We start from the raw sequence: 19,811 nt of genomic DNA on the forward strand, positions 1-19,811 counted from the left end.
GCGCCAAGTGCTTGATTCCGGATCCTTTTAAATGCCTCCTTCACACCTTGTAAACTTTACTTTGAATATTCAGAAATTTGAGAGCCATTGAGCCAAGTTTCTCCCTCAAAGTCACCGAGAATTTCACTCTAGTTTTAGGAATTCACCATTGTTCCTTCTCTTTGAAGTGGACAATCCATTGATGCTTGAGCTTGGATACTTCCTTCTAAGCTTAACCTCCTTCCATTCCGAAAATCTCCATCTACTTAAGCCTCTATTCCATTCGGTTTGCATCTCCATTGAAGAGGATCCGAGCTAGGTGAAGAATAGGAGAAGAACTACATTCACTTTTCCTACCTTCTCCATCAAAATGAGAGTTTAAAAAAGATTAAAAATGTAAGTATAAGACTAAAAAGTGTATTTTAAACTACAAAGACTAAAATATAAGATAAGTAAAACTATAAAGATTAAAAAAATATTTTAACCTTATCATGATTATAGAAATTAAAATCACATAATTCAATAAAAAATAGTCTCAAATATATCTTTTAAAATAGTTATCATTAAAAAGAAAAAACTTACCATACATTAATTATCAATATATTAAATAATCATATAAAAGTATTTTGCATTACTAATATATTTTTAGATAAGTTAAAAAAAAATATCCTGCTTTTTTTTTGGTTTTTAATAAAGTTTGATTTACTTTACATTAATTATCATTATTTGATAGGTGTGTAAATATAACAGAAATCCCATCAAAATAGTTAGGAACATAGTGCATGCATAAGAAAAAATCTTACAGCCAAGCTCAGGAAACAGGTATCTCGTTGGTTGGATATTGACATCATAGGAACATAGTGATAGTGGCAATTCTCATTGAGTCAGCAGCTAGCAATAGCATAGCAGGATCTCAACAACAAACATAATAAGCCCAGCAAGCATAGGCTTTCTCATTGGTGATCTCATTCTGCAACAAACTATAACGATTTCGCCCCTTTCATTCCTCCCTATTGTCCTCCGTAACCAACAAATTTCTCCATCATCCCTTATCTTTTCATAATAAACAATAAACAATAAACAATACCCTACAAAAGCCAATCCACCCAAATTCCAACAAATCATTTTTTGTTTGTTTTGTTTTTGATAAAATGTGCGTGAGTAACTTGTCGAAAACTCTTCTGAAAAAGTACGTGTTTAAAAAGTTGTGGAAATAATTTTTTAAGATTAAGATTTTTTTTAAAAAAATATTTACCTACAAGTTAAGTTGCCAGAATGAATTTTTTTAAAATCAATTTTATCGAAAACATTTTTTTTTTCAGTTGTTATATCATTAAAAATAAAATAAAAAAGTCATTTGAAAATAATTTTGATCAAAACAAATTAATGAATTGAAACAAAATATATTGAGGTATTATATAGTATTAAAAATGTTAGCGAAAACTGACAGGTAAAGAAACATTTTTCATTCTAAAATTAATGCTCCTAAATAAAAACAAGGCACTGTAGGGGAATCTGAAAGTAGCATGTAGCAAGCCGTGCAATTTACATTATAAAGTTAGATGAAAATAAAACAGTAAAAAGTTTGTTCAACTAAAAGGAAAAACAAAACCAAAAAATTTAGCTTGTGACAGAGCCAGGTGCTGACCTGCTGCTACAGAAGAGCTGGTACGTGACGCCTTAAATGTCAAGTTTTAACCTAATTTTACTGTTTTGCATGAATGCATCATTCCCCATGTTTCAGAAAATCAGGCTTTTATTACAGGTCCTGCTTTACCATTGTCTCAAAAGTGCTGTGTTAAATATGCAGATCTAGCTGTTGTTGGGACCATGGCAAGTGAATCCTACAAAAACCTTCCAGAAAGCAACTTCAATTATTCAGGATTACGTTACTGCGAAGCCCACCTAACATAACGTTAGGCATTTACTATGCTCTTTTATTTAGCTCTGCCAATCGCAGGTACAACTTATCTGAACCTTTATTGTTTTTTTTCCTACAGACAAATGAGTGCCCAATACATTTTTATTTACCATACACCTAATTTTTACTCTAACTATTAAATAGATCCTCATTTTCTAAATTATGCTCCTCTCACTGAAACCTATAGATTGCATTCCAAAGGTATTACTGGACTTACAAGGTATTTTGTTCCACTAATAATCCATAGTTTACAATGTGGTCCATTTATAGTGCATGCCCAATCCCATGGCCCGAGCGGTCAAGGCAATATCTACTTTTTATTTCCTGTTTTATTCCTTGTTTCGTCTAGTTTCTTTGTCGAGTGATTGCTTGCTTGTTTTAGCACAGCAATCCATTTGAAAATTGATATTTAGTTATTTACAAAAGGTGGAGCCAAAGGGATTCACGCTGCCATTATATTTCATCTACTACAACTGATTTGTATATTTGAACCCAAAAAACGTAGTTGTCACGAGCAGAAGGCTAACAACGAAACCTACCCTGATGGCAAAAATGGAATTAGACTTTTACTATTAAAGTAACAGTAACAATTTCTGTTATAAAAAAATGGAACATAACGTGGATTTTCCCCATCTTAAACAACGCTGTTTCAGTGTTTCCTCCCATTTCTCTCCCAAACAATTCATTAACACAAGCAAAGATATGACTATGATCTATAACTAATTGGAATTCACTCCAGGTATAAAGAAAATGAATCAACTCGCCTAAGGGGCATCTGATTTTCCCATGCAGTTCACCATAAGTTTCATCACTTTCTCTAGCGATTTTCTATTATTTTTCTATTCCTTCGTATCTGGTTCAGAGGACACGGGTACTGCACTATATTCTTGTGTTTTGGGAAGGGAAAAGCTACGACGCTCTTTCCCCCCTGGCTTAGAAGAAGCATTGCCATACCAGATCATTCCTGCTATTGCAACGATCATGCCCAGAACAACATGTAGATTGAGACCCTCTTTTCCAAAGAAAATGAATCCTAATATCAAGACCAGAATAGTCTTCATGTGACCCAGGACTTGAAATGTTACAGCCGTGAACCTACCAATGCAGATGAACTGGCTGAGGTTTGTCCCTACTGCGATAGTGCAAGACAGAATGATGAACAACTGCAGACAACAGGAGAAGCTCAGTTTAATAATAGTATTCCAGTAGTCACAGTATTCATTATTATTTTCTTGAGTAAAGGTACACACTGTACAGTATTTATAAAGTTGACATAAAGTGTATACATATTTGGATTCTCTCTTTTTCCTCAGGAAAATGCCAGTGTCATTTTCAAGAGAGAAAGACAAACAAAACGTGCAGAGTGCATGCTCAGGAAACAGTTGGTCCATCTGCAGAATAAATGTTTCTAAAAAAAAGACAGTATTTTCCTAAGGCAAAGGCATAAAATCCACCAAAAAACAAAATGACAGATAGAACATTTGGTTCTAAGGTAGACCAAGGATGAGCACCATAGCAAATTCTGTGCGTGTAGTGAGCAACCAGTTATTGATGAGTACCAATTGTCAAAAATACACTGCTTTTATGAATGAAAAGAAGAGCTACATCATGCCGCTGCCTACCAGTATATATAAGCAAATTTACATGGATGTAGGAAGTCTTTCATGCCTTTTAAATGTATAAGGATGTCTTCAGTATAGGGATAAAAGAAAATTTACATGGATGTTAGTGAGTTTTTCATGCATTTTACAGGCACAGTATGGATAGGCACGATACTAATCATTTTTAGCATTAGTCTCAAGTTATGAAGCACGGATACTTCAATTTGCTTCACGTATCCGTATCCGATACGATACTCTTGGATACTTCACCGATACGTGTCAATGAAGTATCCTAGCCTTTAAAAATATTATAAAAATTTTATTCAATTTTGATACTTTCAGATACTTCACCGATACTTATTAGTGATACGTATCAATAAAGTGTTCAAATTTTTGAAAATTTATGAAATACCCATTACAGCTAAATAAGATATATAAACATGTTTAATATAAAAACTAAAACTATTGGTCCTTGATGAACACGTATCTTACAAGTATCGTATCCTATATATTTTTAAATAATCGTATCGCCGTATCGGATACGTGTCGTATCCGATACGCGTATCGTATCGGTGCATCATAGGTCTCAAGCAACATTGTAGACAAAGGAAAATATTGTAGCAGTATCACTGGCAAATCGGGGTGGGATGAAATAAAAATCTCCAATAAGTCATAAATGGGACATACGATACATACAAAAATAGGGGAGTGGTCTACACAAACAATATTATATAAATCTATTTAGAATCTTCAACATTCACTGGAAACTACAAAAAAAAATTAATGATTCAAAAAGATAGTTACTCCTTCAGACTATACATGATAAACAAATTTGATAGATCTTTCTTAAAGAAAATTTCTCATAACATGTTTCATATTTTAAACTAGATTGGTCACATTAAGAATACAAAGAACCAAACATTCAGTATCTAAATGAATTAAAGGATCAGTTAATCTCCCGAGCAGCACTAGTTTGCACAAAATACAGAAATAACTGTGGCACTTTTCAGAATTACTTTCTTGTCTAAACAACATTTTGGAAGAGGAGAAAATTAGAAACAAATGTGCGTTAGATTTTACATAGACATGCTATTAGTTGTAAGGCTAAAAGTCAACCAAATATCCGCTATATGGAGTAAAAAAAGGGAATGGTAAAGAAACATGCATTTGTTAAGAACGAAACTCCACTTCTTTAAAAGAAACTGAAAGGGTAATTTCACTCTAAAAAGAAAAATGATGTGCATTAATAGAAGTTATTTGGATTGTCATGACACTGATCTTCAAATGCTATTTTAGCTGACCCAAAGCAGCAAATATGGAGTTTTGAAAAACACTTAATGGAAGGAACCTTCTAGAACTTCTAGCTGAACTTATAAATTGAAAATGAGATGGTTGGAAAGCAGTATAAATTAGTTAAGACTTAGTCTTGGTCAACCAAAGGATTCTTTCTCAGTGTCTCTAAGCAACCTGACACTGAATTTAGACAGTAGAATTTGACACCCAGTTACATAATAAGCAATACGTAGGATATTAACTTTTATAACAAACAGGAAATTCACCATGCAAGAAACATTCAAGATTAGTACCTATGGTTGCAAGTTATTTTAAATTTCTCTTTATTGGAAAAAATCCATGTCTCACATAGATTAGAGATAAGGCCAAAATAGAGTACATTAGTGAAGAGCAACCCTCACCTTACAAATCAATTTTGTAGTGTTGAGTTAGGCCTAAACTCACATTTTAAGATGATATCAAAGTCTATTCTAAATCTATTAAAAATGCCCACCCACCACCATATTATCTATGCATCAAATTTAATAGTATTGAAAATGTATAGGAAAAACCCAAGTCTTACATTGACAAGGGATAAGAGCAAAATAAAGTATATAAGTTGGGGATAAACCTAAACTTATTAGTAGGTTTTGTAGGGTTAAGTTGAGCTCAAACTCACATTCTAAGACTCACCAAAAAATTAAGGCAGCCTAAACGTCATATAAATAAATTTATTAAGTCTCTTCTCATCCTCCTCACAACAAAACATTTTAAAGAAATACTAGAAAAGAAATAGAGAAACTTACTGTGGATGTGAAACCATAGTCGTAGGCATCAACTCGTTTGCCTGTCAAAAAATAGTCCAGAAAAGGACCTACTAGCAGTAAACTGGCTGCCTGTGCCGGTGCAGTGTGGCCCAACAAGTTAAATGACCCAATAGAATATTTTCTCTGAAGAAAATGCACATACTGTACAAAAAGTTATGTTAAATATCAGCCCAACAAGATTGATTGAGGTCATGAAACCCAAATAAAGCCAGAAGGAATAATAAGAAGCATTGTGAACTAAAGCATGTTATTGAAGTCTGATCTAGAAGACACACCCGAGAATACTGTGTAATAAAAATGAAGAAAAACAAAGAAAAAATATTGCAGGCTTCCCAATTTTTCATTTTAATTTTTATAACAAATCTAATTAATTATTACATGTATGAATGTTGCCAACAAGCATCATAAACCAGAAAGTGAACATTTACCAATCCGGACCTGCCTTTATGACACAATTCAATTTCATTGGTGACTCAGGCTTTGTTGTTAGTGTACATTACTTACATATTGTTGCAGGGCTGTGCTCCAAACTGCAATTACAGCAGCCACGAAACCCTTTGTATTAACACTGACATCAGTCACTGTACAGACAGCAACGCCAAGCAAAACCAAAACAATACTAAGCTTTGTATCCCTTGAATATCGCACATTGTCCAAGACAACCTCCAGGAAACAAGATACTGGAATCATGCTCAGCTTAGCAATCTGACAATTTTATTTCAAGGAAGAATTATATAAATATTTATCTTTATTATAGAGAGTTCAAAATGTTAAAATATTACTAAAAGCATAGAAGTTACCTGATAGAAACCAACAGAGTTCCACATTAAACTCACATTCATTCCAACAATGGAGAAATTCGCAAACAGGACAAATTTGATTATATCAGAGAATGGAAGATGGGATGTCTGGATATATCCCAGCGATTTAAGAATGAACGTCAACAAGGTTGTCGTGGCAAAATGCAGACCAGTTAAAGTTGTAGCTGCATAATAGCATTATATGATATAGAATGTCAAGCTTCAGGAGTAGTCCAGAAGTTCAGAAGCAATAATCTGTAGCCTTACAAGTTAAATCAAAAGAAACCATAAACCAAATTATTCTTTGGTTGACTAGTTATAGAATAGATTTTTAATCTATCATCCAATGCTATTTTCAGTACTTTAATGCCATTTTAGTTGTGGGATATATGAATCACAATACTTCTGTTATCAATCTCAGCCAAATAAAAAAGGCAACGAAAAGTTGTTTTAAAAAAGCTTTCCTAGGGTAAACTTGAGTGCCTATCTTGAACATCATCACAAATTTTTGGATGAAAAAAAAATTCGCAGATTTTGCTCGTATTTTTGGATTTAACATCACTAATACAAAAAGTTTGCAGACTGTACTACCTCAGCTTGTCATCTAAATGCAGACCTTTTCCTCAGATTTTCTTTCTAACCAAACAATATAATATTGCTTACAGCATCATTGATGCTAATTTGTTCCCGATTCAACTACCACTAAGACATAATGGATGCTTCTTTCAAATGGTAGGAAAATTTTATAATGTACAGTTGTACACGTCAATAAAAGCCATACCTAATCAATACATCAACTTAAAGTATTCCTAATTTAGCATAACTTATATTTAGAGAATGAAATTAAAGTCAGGAGTAAATCATTTAAAATATTATATTATAGTTTGTTACCAACCACCATGTCAAATGCCATCCTATAGTATATTTTCCAGTCCATTTCCAAGCTACATCATAACTCCAGTTTATTAGGTCATTTTATAGTTAGCACTATCGAACCACATCCTCAATGATCCAACCTGAGATACTAATGTTGAAAAATCTGAACGACACTAACAGATAATATCAAAGTGAAATTAAGCTCGTAAAACACAACTCTATTTTACCAAAAAGCTTTCTCCTTCTTTAGTCCTCCACATATAGTAAAAAATATGGTAGTTTATCCAAAAAGGCATGCACAAGATTGATAGTTTATCCAAACAACTCGTGGAAAAGAAGCATGACAATCAAAGGCATGAGAAATCAAAGATTCAAGAGAGGGAATGGGAAAAGTCAAGATGAGGCATACCAAAACTGAAACCATACGTAGCCATCAAGGCTTTATTCACAAGGATTATTCCCACAGACGTGACCACGTTGAACAACCACGATGCTGCATCAAGGGAGGCCTTCCTATCACCCTTGCTTACAGAAGACATATTGAACTAGAGCTTCCAATTAACAAAAACTGAATTCCTCACTACTCCGCCTTCATGCAATAAAATGTATCACTAGTTTCAGAATCCCACAGCTTTATCTGTAGAGAGAAATAAATCATCAGAAGAAGCACGTATTACTATATACAGAATAAAATCCTCACGCTGCTTCACATTTCACACAGAGGAAAAAAAAAAAAAAAAAAAAACGCAATCGAGCATAAGTCCAAATCCAAGTAAACAGTAGGAGTTTATATTAATATATAAGGAGATTTACTAACAAAGGAAAACAACAAGAAATATGAAAATCCAATCCTCACTTCATTGATGCCTCCGTCCAGAGAGTTGACATCAACAGCAGAGGCTTCTACTATATATAGATATATATAAAGTTAGAAACAATTGAGTCATATCTGAGTTTCTTATGAGAAACTCCTTGTTTTATTGGTCAAAACATCCTAAAAAAAAAGGCGTAAACAAAAAATGAAAAAGAAAACAAACAAGTCAAGGTTCCAAGGACAGAGACATGGACATTGAAGTTCACGATATACAGAGCGAACTAAGATTAACTATAACCAAAATCCAGCATCTCAAAGACACGATTCAGCTAATAAAAAACAATAGCAAGCGAAATCAAACCAGAATAGCACAATTTCATCAGATCCATTACTCTTCTCTACAACATAGAGAAATTGACAGCAGATTCGAGCTGGGAAGTGAACCTAAATCACGAAATTGCAAAATCTCTGGAAGCAGAAGAAAACAAGAGGAGCGAAAAGCAACGGATCCGCGATCCTAATTAAGGACTGCGGCGTTAAGAAAGCATAAGAATCCGCAAAACAGAGGAATCTTAAAAGGAGGAGCGAAAGAAAGAGGCGTTAAACGACGCACCGTTTTGGTGGTGGCTGGTGGTTCTGTTTTCGTTGGTCTTATTTGGGGGTTTTGTTTGTTTCCGTGTTGCGTTGGGTTTGAAAGTGGAAAATGGTGCGTGGGGTGGCTGCTTTAGTGACGTCCAGATTCAGTGACCGAGTTGCGGGGAAAGCAGCAACAACTGCAAAGTAAACGGCCTGTCATCGCCAATAAATACTACTAGTCAACCTCCCTCTCAACAATCACCATTTTATACTCTTTTTTACTATTTTTATAAACTAAATAACATTAATTACTTGGTACTATGTTTAGTCGGGGAAAAATGATAGCCCATCAGAAAGGTGCTAATAGAGTTGGATGCCATTTTTTTTTATTTTATAAGTCCAATTGTTAGAGTTTACCTAAATTTTATTTCAACAAGAAGAGTATATGAGTAATTGTAAATATTTGGATATCGAATTTAATTATGATCATAGATAATATGACCGATTAAATTTATAATTTCTTTAGTAAAGAAAAATTAGTGAGAAATGGAAAAGTTAGAGAGTTACTAGATGAGAAATGAATTTTTCTTCTTGTTTAACTGCATGGAAATAGGAAAAAAAGGGAATAGAAAGGTGTGAAAATAAAGAGAATGAAAGCACTTTCTCACACCATATATAAAAGTTAACTTTTTTTTTATTTTTTATAAAGACAATATATATTTTTTATATAAAATTATTATGAATGATAAAACTCTTTTTTCAAATATTTAACATAATTATATATAATTTGAATTCAAGATTATTAATTAAGTTAAAATAATCTCATATTAATTAATTCATGTGTTCATCAAATCAAATATAAAAATTGATTTTTTTGGTTCATGAACATAATACATGTATTGTTTTAATGTTTTACTTGTAAAATATGATTTTTATTGATGAAATATTATTTTAACAAATAAAAATTGATTTTAAAAGAATATAATCAATTTTAACAAATAAAAATCGATTGTAATAAATGAAAATCGATTAAAAAGACATTTTTTTTTTCAAATTAATCATCTCTATTAATTCTATTTCTCGTTTATATTTATTTATTTTCTTTTTCTGTTCATTCTATCTTTAACTTTTTGTTTTCTTCTCCCCGAACACACTTTTAATATTTAATAATTAATTGTAGCTCGAAAAGAATTATCTCGTTTTTGGTACAGAAAATACCTATGAAGAAAGAGGATAAAAAAAAGTGTTGTTTTCGTTCTGTTTGGTGCGAAAATTTGGGTGTCTTTTCAATTGGTGTGAACGTGAGTGTTCTAAAGCCGGACCTGAAGCTTTTTTTTTCTTCTTCTGGTTCGTGCCTTGGAGTATTTAATACTCAAAGGGTGGATAACTGGTCTCAAGATTTAACGCGGCTGCATACACAAGGCAGGATTCGAACCTCTGACCTTGCTTAAGCATGGATCAACCCTTACCGCTAAAGCACATGCTTGGGATTAGTTGTGTAGGGTGTTTAATTGAGAGATTCAATTTTTTTTAGTCTCTCATATGTTAAGAAAAAAAAAATTACTTAGAAGGACTCCTAATTGTACATATCTCAACACTTTAAATTCATTTTATATTATAATTATACTTGTCATCTCTAAAATCATACTATGTACTTAATATAATAAGATGTACAATATTTTTAATAAAGTTACATGTTTTTTTTATATTTATATTTAAAGAGTTTTAATTTAGTATTTTGTCTAGACTCATAAAATGACAATATGATTATGTGGGGTTTAATTTTAGGTTCTCCCCGTCCTGGTCTATCTGGGGTTTGATTATCTACAAGAAATTATTCTCTTCATTTGGGAATCAAAGTGCCACTTATGTTTTACGTGAAGAGTTCATTTTGTGGTTAGTAATGAGTTTTCAGATGAAAAAGAATTAGTTGCTGTGGGTCGATCATGTAAGCATCACCGTTTTCTTTTACTACTTTTAAACACGTCAAGTATCGCAAATAATAAGGATGAGACTTATATATAGTTTTTCTTACTTTTTAAGGTGCTTTTAAAATTTAAATCAAGTTTCATTTAATAAATATTTGGATGATATGTTAGTATATGTAACCGACATAAAACTTTAATTTTAATTAAAAAGTTCTATATAAAATTTGTCCAAACAAAAATAGAGAAAGTATCTTACAAAACAATCGATATATCTTACAAAAAAAAAGTCCAAAAAAAAAGTATCATGTAACTTAAATTGTTGAAATGTTTTCTTCATAACATTTTTCACTCAATAATATATATTTTTTTTTAGAAGCTTATTTCAGTTATTTGTATTCATATTCTATGGTTATTTATTTTCTTTTCATTATTTTTATATAAAGTAATGTTATTTTGTACATTTTCTCTTTCTCTCTCCTATTATATATGTTACTCTCTTTTCCATCACTTTTTTTTTTCTCTCATTCGTTTTTTTTTTTAAATTAAATTTTACTTGAAACGTTGTTATGTACTATATTTTGACAATTCCCCAACGAAAATATGAATTTTGATTTGTTATGTAATGAAAAAGTAGTTCTTTTCGTTAGAACTAACCTTATTATAACTCTTTACAAATCTAAATTAGCTTAAATCATATTAGATTGAATTCACGAATTGTGTGTTTTTTTTTTCCATTATGAAAGAGTTCCTTTTTGTCAAATACAAAGGTTAATTTTTTTTTTTTAAGAATTTGGCAGACATCAATTGGATAAACGTATTTTTTTAATTTAAGTTTTTTACATTAGTAAAAGTTTGATCACTTAATTAAATAATATGAGTTCCTTTCCATTCACACGGATATATATTGAAAGAATCATGCATTTTATTACAACTTTACAAAAAGTAAATCAAAAAGGAAAATTTTACGTTTGACGTTCCAAATCTCATCTTTAGTATTTGGGACAAATACTTCCTCATCATATTTGTTACATTTACACCCTAATATAAGTGTGTTTGCATTGTATTTGTATGAACGTGGCAAAGGATTAAAGAATACAAGGTACAAAACTGACAAGTTATAGATTGGTAGGTTGTAGAGGAGATTCCTTGAAAATCATAAGTACGTAGTAACCACCACATATTGAATTGACTTGTAAATATGTAAATATACTAATTCACAATTTATTGATTTGATTATAATTGGATTACACTTTTATTAAGTGTCGTCGGTTATATATATATATATATATAATAGTATTATGTCAAATTGTTATCTAATTATTGAGAAATTTTAAAATTATGAAAAATTTTACGAGTTTTTAGTTGTTTAAAAGTATCTCTGAATAAGGGTCAAGTTAGATTTGTATGAGAAGAGTATATAAAGCTTTTCTTTGAAAAATAAGTTTCATATATAAGTTCATTTCTTCAGGGAGCCTAAAGAGATAACAGTGAGAGGAACTGTAATTTTTCTAACTTCTTCTTCCTCCATATTCTTAAGAGTTATAGGAGCTCATTGTTGAGGGTTGGAGTAGTGTTCTGAAACTTCATAGCTAAGAAATTGGAGTGAGTGTAGTGTTGTGTGGAGTCCCCAAAAAGCTTCATCTTTTTCTTCCTCTTCTGATCTCTCTTGGATTGTGAGACTTGGAGGTAAGGAAAGCTAGAAACTGTTTAGTTGTTGATTCATGAAGTTGAATGTTATTGGAATTCATGGAATTTGTAGTTGTGTTGGTTGATTTGGTGTAGATTGAATGTTGAGATTGGGGGCTGGTGTTCTCTTGAATGAATTGAGCAAAATTGATAACTTGCAATGATTTGTGAATGCATGTTGTTGTTTTGAGTTGATTCAAGTTGTTGACTGTGTATAAATATATTGTAGTGCATTGCATGTTGGATTTTTCTGTTTTTTAGGTGGTTTGAGTCAAATTTGTGAGGTGTAGAGTGCAGACGTCATTGTCATGTTAGGTGTGCCTTCATCGTGTTGGACGTGGTTCAATTAAAGACATTATATCTAACTGATGCCAGTCGTAGGATTGGTGGCATCTGATGTATCAAGTTGAATCGGCACCAAACATAGTTTGAATGATGTCTGATGTGAGATAAGATAATTGAATCTGTTTGGATTAGTGTCAGACGTGAGGGGGGAGAATTGTCTTGAGTGTTAGAAAAGATGATTGATCTACGAGGGGGTGAATTGGATTTTAATAATTCTCCTTAACTTTCTTGAACAAACTTTTCTAAAGACTTTCCAATTGAACCAATTGATTTTTATCCAAAGTGAAATGGATTGCTAAAAATACTTATTAATGCAAGTTAGATTTTAATTACCCTACATGCAATATTCAAGATACAAAAAAAATACTAACAAGCTTGTAATCATATTAACAAGAAAGTATATTCAAGTTAAAGGGTAAGAGAAGCTTGTACAACATTTTATACTGGTTCAACCACTTCTACTAGTGACCTACATCTAGTCCCCAATCAACTTAATTGAGTAATTCTATTATTTTTAAATTTTTAAAGTTTTACAAATCACACAACCACATGCAAAACACTTCAACAAATAAAAAAAAACTACTTCTTGAACCCTAAGAAGCACCCTTATAGCACCCCACACTACAAGATACCTATTTTTCTTGAGAAACCTACTCGAGAATTCATCTACCTTGAGAAACCTATCAAAGTAATTAAAAAGATTAAGGAAAGATATCACCTAAAGTACAAAATGTAACGACCCGTGTAACGACCCACCTTAGGTCATCACATCAATAACCAACCAAAATAAAAGAGCATTTATAATAATAAAAAAAATAGAGCAAAAGCCAGCTACGCTAGAGTGTAAAAATTGTTTTCATAATAGCAAACATAAGTATATTAGTCATTCTCAGTAAAATCATACAGTCATCCAAAATATATTAACATTAACCATTAACAGAAACACCCTAGGTGCTGGTCAAGCTCTAAGCCTAGCCACTTCTCAAAGCAGCTACCCAGAAGACTCCTTGCTATCCTATGGCTTCACACCTGATCTGCTCCCCCACATAGTGAGATCATCACAGTTCCACCACATGGAAACATAAGGGTTAGCACGTATAAAACCAACCATAGTATAAATATCATTTTAACAACTATTTATTCAAACCAACCAATATAATGTATACACATCCATGCCAATGCATACATATTAATTAAAGAAATCCATAACCAAAGTATACAATTCATACCATATATATATACATAATCCACATCCAAAGCAAAGTCACACCACCGTATAATCCATGATGTAACCAACACATCCAAACCAAATGTTGGCCTCAACACCTATCCAAACCAAGTGTTGATACGGTGAAACATGTCAGCAACCCATGTGTCACGCCTAACCTCTCATGGAAAGTATACAGTTGGATTACGTCGTCACGTAACCCTGGTGGGGTCACCTCATCCATCGGTATGACTCGACCCAGACCCATACCGGTAGCAAATAGATACTTAGAGGAGTACTTCAGAATCCACCTAACATCTGAAGTGGTTTACTATATAATCCTTGGAAAAATTCCAAATTGGAAATCCTCACAATGGGATTCCGAAATACCATATTTTCTCCAAAGATTATATCCCTGATCTCACCAAGAGACCTCCCATCCATAACCTTACTCCTCTCAGTCCTATTTACTTTTCCAAACCACATACACATAGCATACTTCATAATTATATATATAAATATAATCATAACCATGCCAAATTAAATATCCAAAACAACCACCAACTTGAATAAATAACAACCATCAATTTAAATAAATAACAACCTTCATACAAACAAAATAGCATATTAAAAGTTATACTACTCCTATCATGCTCATGTATACTAGATTAAGTCTTATAAGTACTACCCATACTAGATTAATTTTATAAATGCCACCCTTACTTGGATAAACCTGAATTGAAACTCGGGCAGAAACTGAGACTATAGCACAGCTGCCTCCCCAAGGCTCCTTCCGTCTAAAATAGGGGCCGGAGCTAAAACTAGGACAGAACCTCCTCCTCTAGATTTCCCTTGGTCTTCAAAGAGAAGAAGAGGGAAAGAAGAGAGTATGAGAGAAGAGAGGATGAGAATGAGAAGTGTTTCTTGGGATGGTTTGCAATGGAGAAGTGAAGGCCTATTTATAGCCTCCAAAACACATTAAAAAATGTAAAATAATGGAGAAAAAGATAGACAAAACTAAGTGGAATGAATTAGTGGAATGAATTATAGAAGTTGGTGGGATGAATTAATGGAGTTGGTGTGAATTAATGGAGTTGGTGCCATGTTCTTTTCCGCACCGACTTTGGCTACTGATTTGGACCTTATAGACAGCCGAATCTGAAAATATTTCCTTCATGAAAGTTGTAGGATTTTCTCTTATCTTTCCATAGCCACCAAGTTTGTATCATTTGAACAACCACCGACCAAGTTATACCCCAAAAACCGAGACTTGCCAATCAGCCCAGCGAGAAACAATTGTATAAATAAAATTCCAATTTTGACCTCCTAAACGACCGATTTTGCAAATGGCTATTTCTGCAAAAGTTGTGCGTTTTTCTCTTAGATTTGCATTGACACCAATTTTGCATCATTTGGACCATCACAGCCCAAGTTATGCCTCGGACACTGAGACTAGTCAGTCAGCCCAGCGAGAAATGATTCTTAAAAAAAATTTCACAACTATCTAATTAGATCTAACAACACACATATCTTTCTAAGCATAAATGGAGTATGAATTATCTATAATTGAATTAAAATATAACCACCAAATTATGACCAAATACCACATAGTAATAATGACAATAATAATAATAATAGTAATAATCATGTTGAAAACTGGGATGTTACAATTCTCCCCAACAACAAAAATTTTCGTCCTCGAAAATTCACTTACTTGAAAAGAGATTTGATCCTTCATCTTATCTTCCAACTCCCAAGTGGCTTCATTAGTAACCTCATCCCAAATAATCTTTACCAAATTGATAGATTTTCTCCGCAAATGTTTAACTTTCTTATCTATCATTGAGACTGGCTGTTTCTCAAAAGTTAAATTCTCCTTAACTTGTACTGCCTCTGATTCCAAAACATGACTCGGATCGTGAATATACTTTCTCAGTTGTGAAACATGAAACACATCATGCAAATTAGACAGGAATGGAGGTAATGCAATCTGATATACCACTGATCCAATCCCCTTGAGAATTTGATACGGCCCAATAAACTTAGGATTCAACTTCTTAGCTTTAATAGCTCTTCCCACACCGGTGGTAGGAGTCACCTTCAAAATACATGTTCTCCCTCTTTAAACCAACACAAAGGTGTTCTACATTTCCTCCCATATAGAGCCTCAAATGGTGTCATTCCTATACTTGCGTGAAAACTATTATTATAAGTGAACTCGACCAAAGGTAACATTTCTTCCCAACTCCCTAGATGATCCAAAATACAAGCAACAAATCCTCCAAAGATTGGATAGTTCTCTGAGACTGTCCATCAGTCTGTGGGTGATAAGCAGAACTGAGTCTCAACTTAGTCCCTAATGCCTGATGCAAACTCTGCCAAAATCGAGAAGTAAAACGAGGATCCTTATCAGAAATAATACTGGAGAGCACACCATGTAATCTAACAATCTCCTTAATATACAACTGAGTTAACTTTTCCAAGGACCACTTTATATTCACTGGAAGAAAATGAGCACACTTAGTTAATCTATCCACAATCACCCAAATAGAATCACAATTCTTAATAGACCTTGGAAATCCAACAACAAAATCCATAGTTATACTATCCCATTTCCATTCTGGCACTTCCATCATCTATAATAAACCTCCTGGTTTTTGATGTTCTACCTTAGCTTTCTGACACAATGCAAGATGCAACATACTCGGCCACCTCCCTCTTTATACCATTCCACCATTTTTGTCATACCCTGATGTACACTCAACTTGCTTTTTATGACCTTCCTCAAGTATCAACTTCTTCAATTTTGCATCTTGTGGAATACAAATTCTGCACTTGTACCTTAAAACTCCATCCATATCTTGTTCAAGATTCTTCCTAAACTTCCTAGGAAAACCCACAACAAAGTCTATACACATTATCTCATTTTCAAATAGGAACATCTAAAGGCTACAAAAGTCCTAAAAGGCTTCTAATGTTCTATCTCAGACTTATACTATACTAAATATGAGTACACACCATCCTCTATTCCTCTCTACACTTAAGGCCACCATGCTTCCACTGCACGACTTTGATACACCTTAGTAGCTCCTCAATGGATACTAAGAGAACACTTGTGTCCTCCCTTTAAGATCATCTTCCTAAATTCAAGATTACTAGGCCATAGATCCTATTATTGAACCCCAAAACATCATCAATTTCCACTCGTAAAGGGCTATTTATACCCACCCCTACTAATCCTCTCCACTTGGTTCACTAAGAAAGAATTTAACTCCTAGGCTTCTCTAATCTCGTCCATTAATTCATTAGTTACTTTCAACATACTAAATTCAATGCTCCTAAGGGTGAGCTCACACATCACGCTTAAGTCTCTAAGTTCTTTAGTCAAATCCAACCTTTAAATCATCAAATGTGGTAGGCGAAAGATCATCCTACTCAAGGTATCTTCCAGAATAATATCTTCATTTCTACGACCCTTTCAAAAATCAAGTGCCTAAGCATAAGTTCACTAGGTACACAGAATCAATCTCTAAGTCTTACCACTTCATCTATACCGAAGGCAGCTCTTATCCACTACCCTGTCCTATATCCTCTTGTCTTGTTTCCAGAATCAACTAATTATGCTTCTCCAATTTCCTTCAATAATCCACTTGTTACTCGAGTCATACCTAGGGTAACCTCATAATCCAAACTTAAATCTTTAGACCAAACCAAAAGATCTATCTCTCTAACCATAAGGGAAGATATATTTAGAGGTCTTCTACTCAAAGCATCAACCACCATACTAGCTTTGCCCAAATGACAACTAAGATCAAAATCCTAGTCCTTAAAAATTCCAATTATCCTTCTTGTCAATAGATATTTAAAATTCTTATGATCGCTAAATACCTCAAGCTTAGAATCATATACGTAGTGTCTCCAAATCTTAATTAAAATTGCTAACTCAAGGTCATGGGTAAGGTAATTCCTCTCATGAATTTTCAATTGCCTAGAATCATAAGCTACTACCTTTCCTTCATGCATCAACACTCTTCCCGAATCTATCTTAGTAGCTATAGGAAAAGAAAGCAAAGCGATTCCTGTAGTAGAGGCGAGTGAGATGAGAGTAGCCTAAACCTCGAACTGCTATCTTAGAAATTTACTTAATAAATCTCCTATAAATTATCCTAAGAAAACTCTTAATTTTACTAATTGAATTAGGTATCTCTCACTACAACTTCTACCTTAGGTAGCTCTATGTTAAACCTTCACAAGAAATTACATGGCCTAAAACACGCACCTAATACAATCAGAGTCATACTTAGATAATCTAGCCTAAGTTTATCTTGGATATATCTTCACACTTAACTCTAATATGATGGTATCACATCCTAAGATCAAAACCTTTCATTAACACACAAATATCCACTAATTGATCCATAAGGTCACATACTTGCATATCAATTCATATTAGAATACTTCCTTCACATATACTATCCCTAAGCATATATGAATTGATCACCATGAACCAAGCATATCATTTTAATCAACCTTTCAATGACCAAACCTCAAAACATCACCAAATCTATTTTATCCTTGTTATGCCTATCATGACAGTATATATCTATAGAGTTATACTCATCCAAATGATTTCAAACCTGTCTTAAATGAAAGCTAAATGAATAAGCTACAACTCTTAAGATTTCAAAAAGATCACCTTCCTAACTAAAATTTCAACAATCACTTCAAGTATATTCAGCTCTAACAACTAGACTTCTGATCACCAAAGCAGTCATAACTAGAGTTCTAGACCTGCTTTTTACCTGATTCCAGTTCCATTAGAAAGATAGTATCTAAAGTCATAATTCTCATAAAGACCACAAAATCAGATTCTATCAATATGATACTCATACTGGCACAACAAAATTTCAACAAAAATAATCCCCATATCATACAGCATTAGTGTACTAACATACCTTAATCATTCCAAACTCACTCCTTTCCACCTTAAACTCATATTCAAGCTTTTCATTACAATCCTAAACCAAAACAGCTCACAAAATAAAATTCACATACTACCTCAACCATAAAAGTTATCATGCAAGCACCAACACTCAAGGAACGTTCCAATCTCCCATCAAAACTTCAATTCTCAGATACAACCTCTTTGGATTCAATCACTACTACTATAGATTCCTAAATTCCATTAATTGTAAACTCTTGCCAAATCAATGTCTCACCTAAATCTAAGGTGTCAATAATTTCTAGTTGATTATCAAGGCTTTATTCATACTATTGGTACCTAAGCTCACCATAAAGTATTCTATTATCCAATAGTAGCAGCAATTAGCTCCATAGCTCGAGCAATTTGCCGCCCATCCATGCTTGAAGAAGAATTAGAATGATTTCCCCTACCAGTCATCCTAAAAAGGTCAAAGAACTTTATGAGTTTACACGAAACTCATAAGAAATTTCTAATCAAGATTAAGAAACTCATGAGTTACTCATGAAGTTCCTTTCAAAATTCGTTTCCATACAACGGAAACATAACAAGACCATTCCCCACAAATCCTAAAGAGACTTGACCAGCTCTGATACCAAAACTGTAACGACCCACCTTAGGTCATCACATCAATAACCAACCAAAATAAAAGAGCATTTATAATAATAAAAAAAATAGAGCAAAAGCCAGCTACGCTAGAGTGTAAAAATTGTTTTCATAATAGCAAACATAAGTATATTAGTCATTCTCAGTAAAATCATACAGTCATCCAAAATATATTAACATTAACCATTAACAGAAACACCCTAGGTGCTGGTCAAGCTCTAAGCCTAGCCACTTCTCAAAGCAGCTACCCAGAAGACTCCTTGCTATCCTATGGCTTCACACCTGATCTGCTCCCCCACATAGTGAGATCATCACAGTTCCACCACATGGAAACATAAGGGTTAGCACGTATAAAACCAACCATAGTATAAATATCATTTTAACAACTATTT

At 33.2% G+C, this 19,811-nt stretch overlaps 1 protein-coding gene across 5 annotated transcripts; it reads right to left on the reverse strand.

Annotated features, from left to right (window-relative positions):
- Positions 1 to 2,441: 2,441 nt before the first annotated feature.
- LOC109796720 (UDP-rhamnose/UDP-galactose transporter 6) lies at positions 2,442 to 8,902 on the reverse strand. Of its 5 annotated transcripts, XM_029270796.2 has the most exons (7): positions 8,704 to 8,902; positions 8,535 to 8,618; positions 7,686 to 7,913; positions 6,401 to 6,585; positions 6,105 to 6,305; positions 5,580 to 5,741; positions 2,442 to 3,063 (listed from the first exon to the last, which is right to left on the reverse strand). In XM_029270796.2, the coding sequence occupies exons 3-7, from the start codon at positions 7,813 to 7,815 to the stop codon at positions 2,740 to 2,742; spliced, it is 1,002 nt and encodes a 333-aa protein (XP_029126629.1). In that variant the 5' UTR covers positions 7,816 to 7,913; positions 8,535 to 8,618; positions 8,704 to 8,902; the 3' UTR covers positions 2,442 to 2,739. The 5 variants fall into 5 exon arrangements, with proteins under 5 accessions (XP_029126629.1, XP_082932613.1, XP_082932614.1 ...); XM_083076487.1 differs by lacking the exon at positions 8,535 to 8,618 and having other exon boundaries at positions 8,704 to 8,901; XM_083076488.1 differs by lacking the exon at positions 8,704 to 8,902 and having other exon boundaries at positions 8,535 to 8,697.
- Between the last annotated feature and the right edge of the window lie 10,909 nt (positions 8,903 to 19,811).

The sequence above is a fragment of the Cajanus cajan genome, chromosome 6, assembly GCF_000230855.2.
Source record: "Cajanus cajan strain Asha chromosome 6, NIPB_CcT2T_4, whole genome shotgun sequence".
NCBI classification, from domain to species: domain Eukaryota; kingdom Viridiplantae; phylum Streptophyta; class Magnoliopsida; order Fabales; family Fabaceae; genus Cajanus; species Cajanus cajan.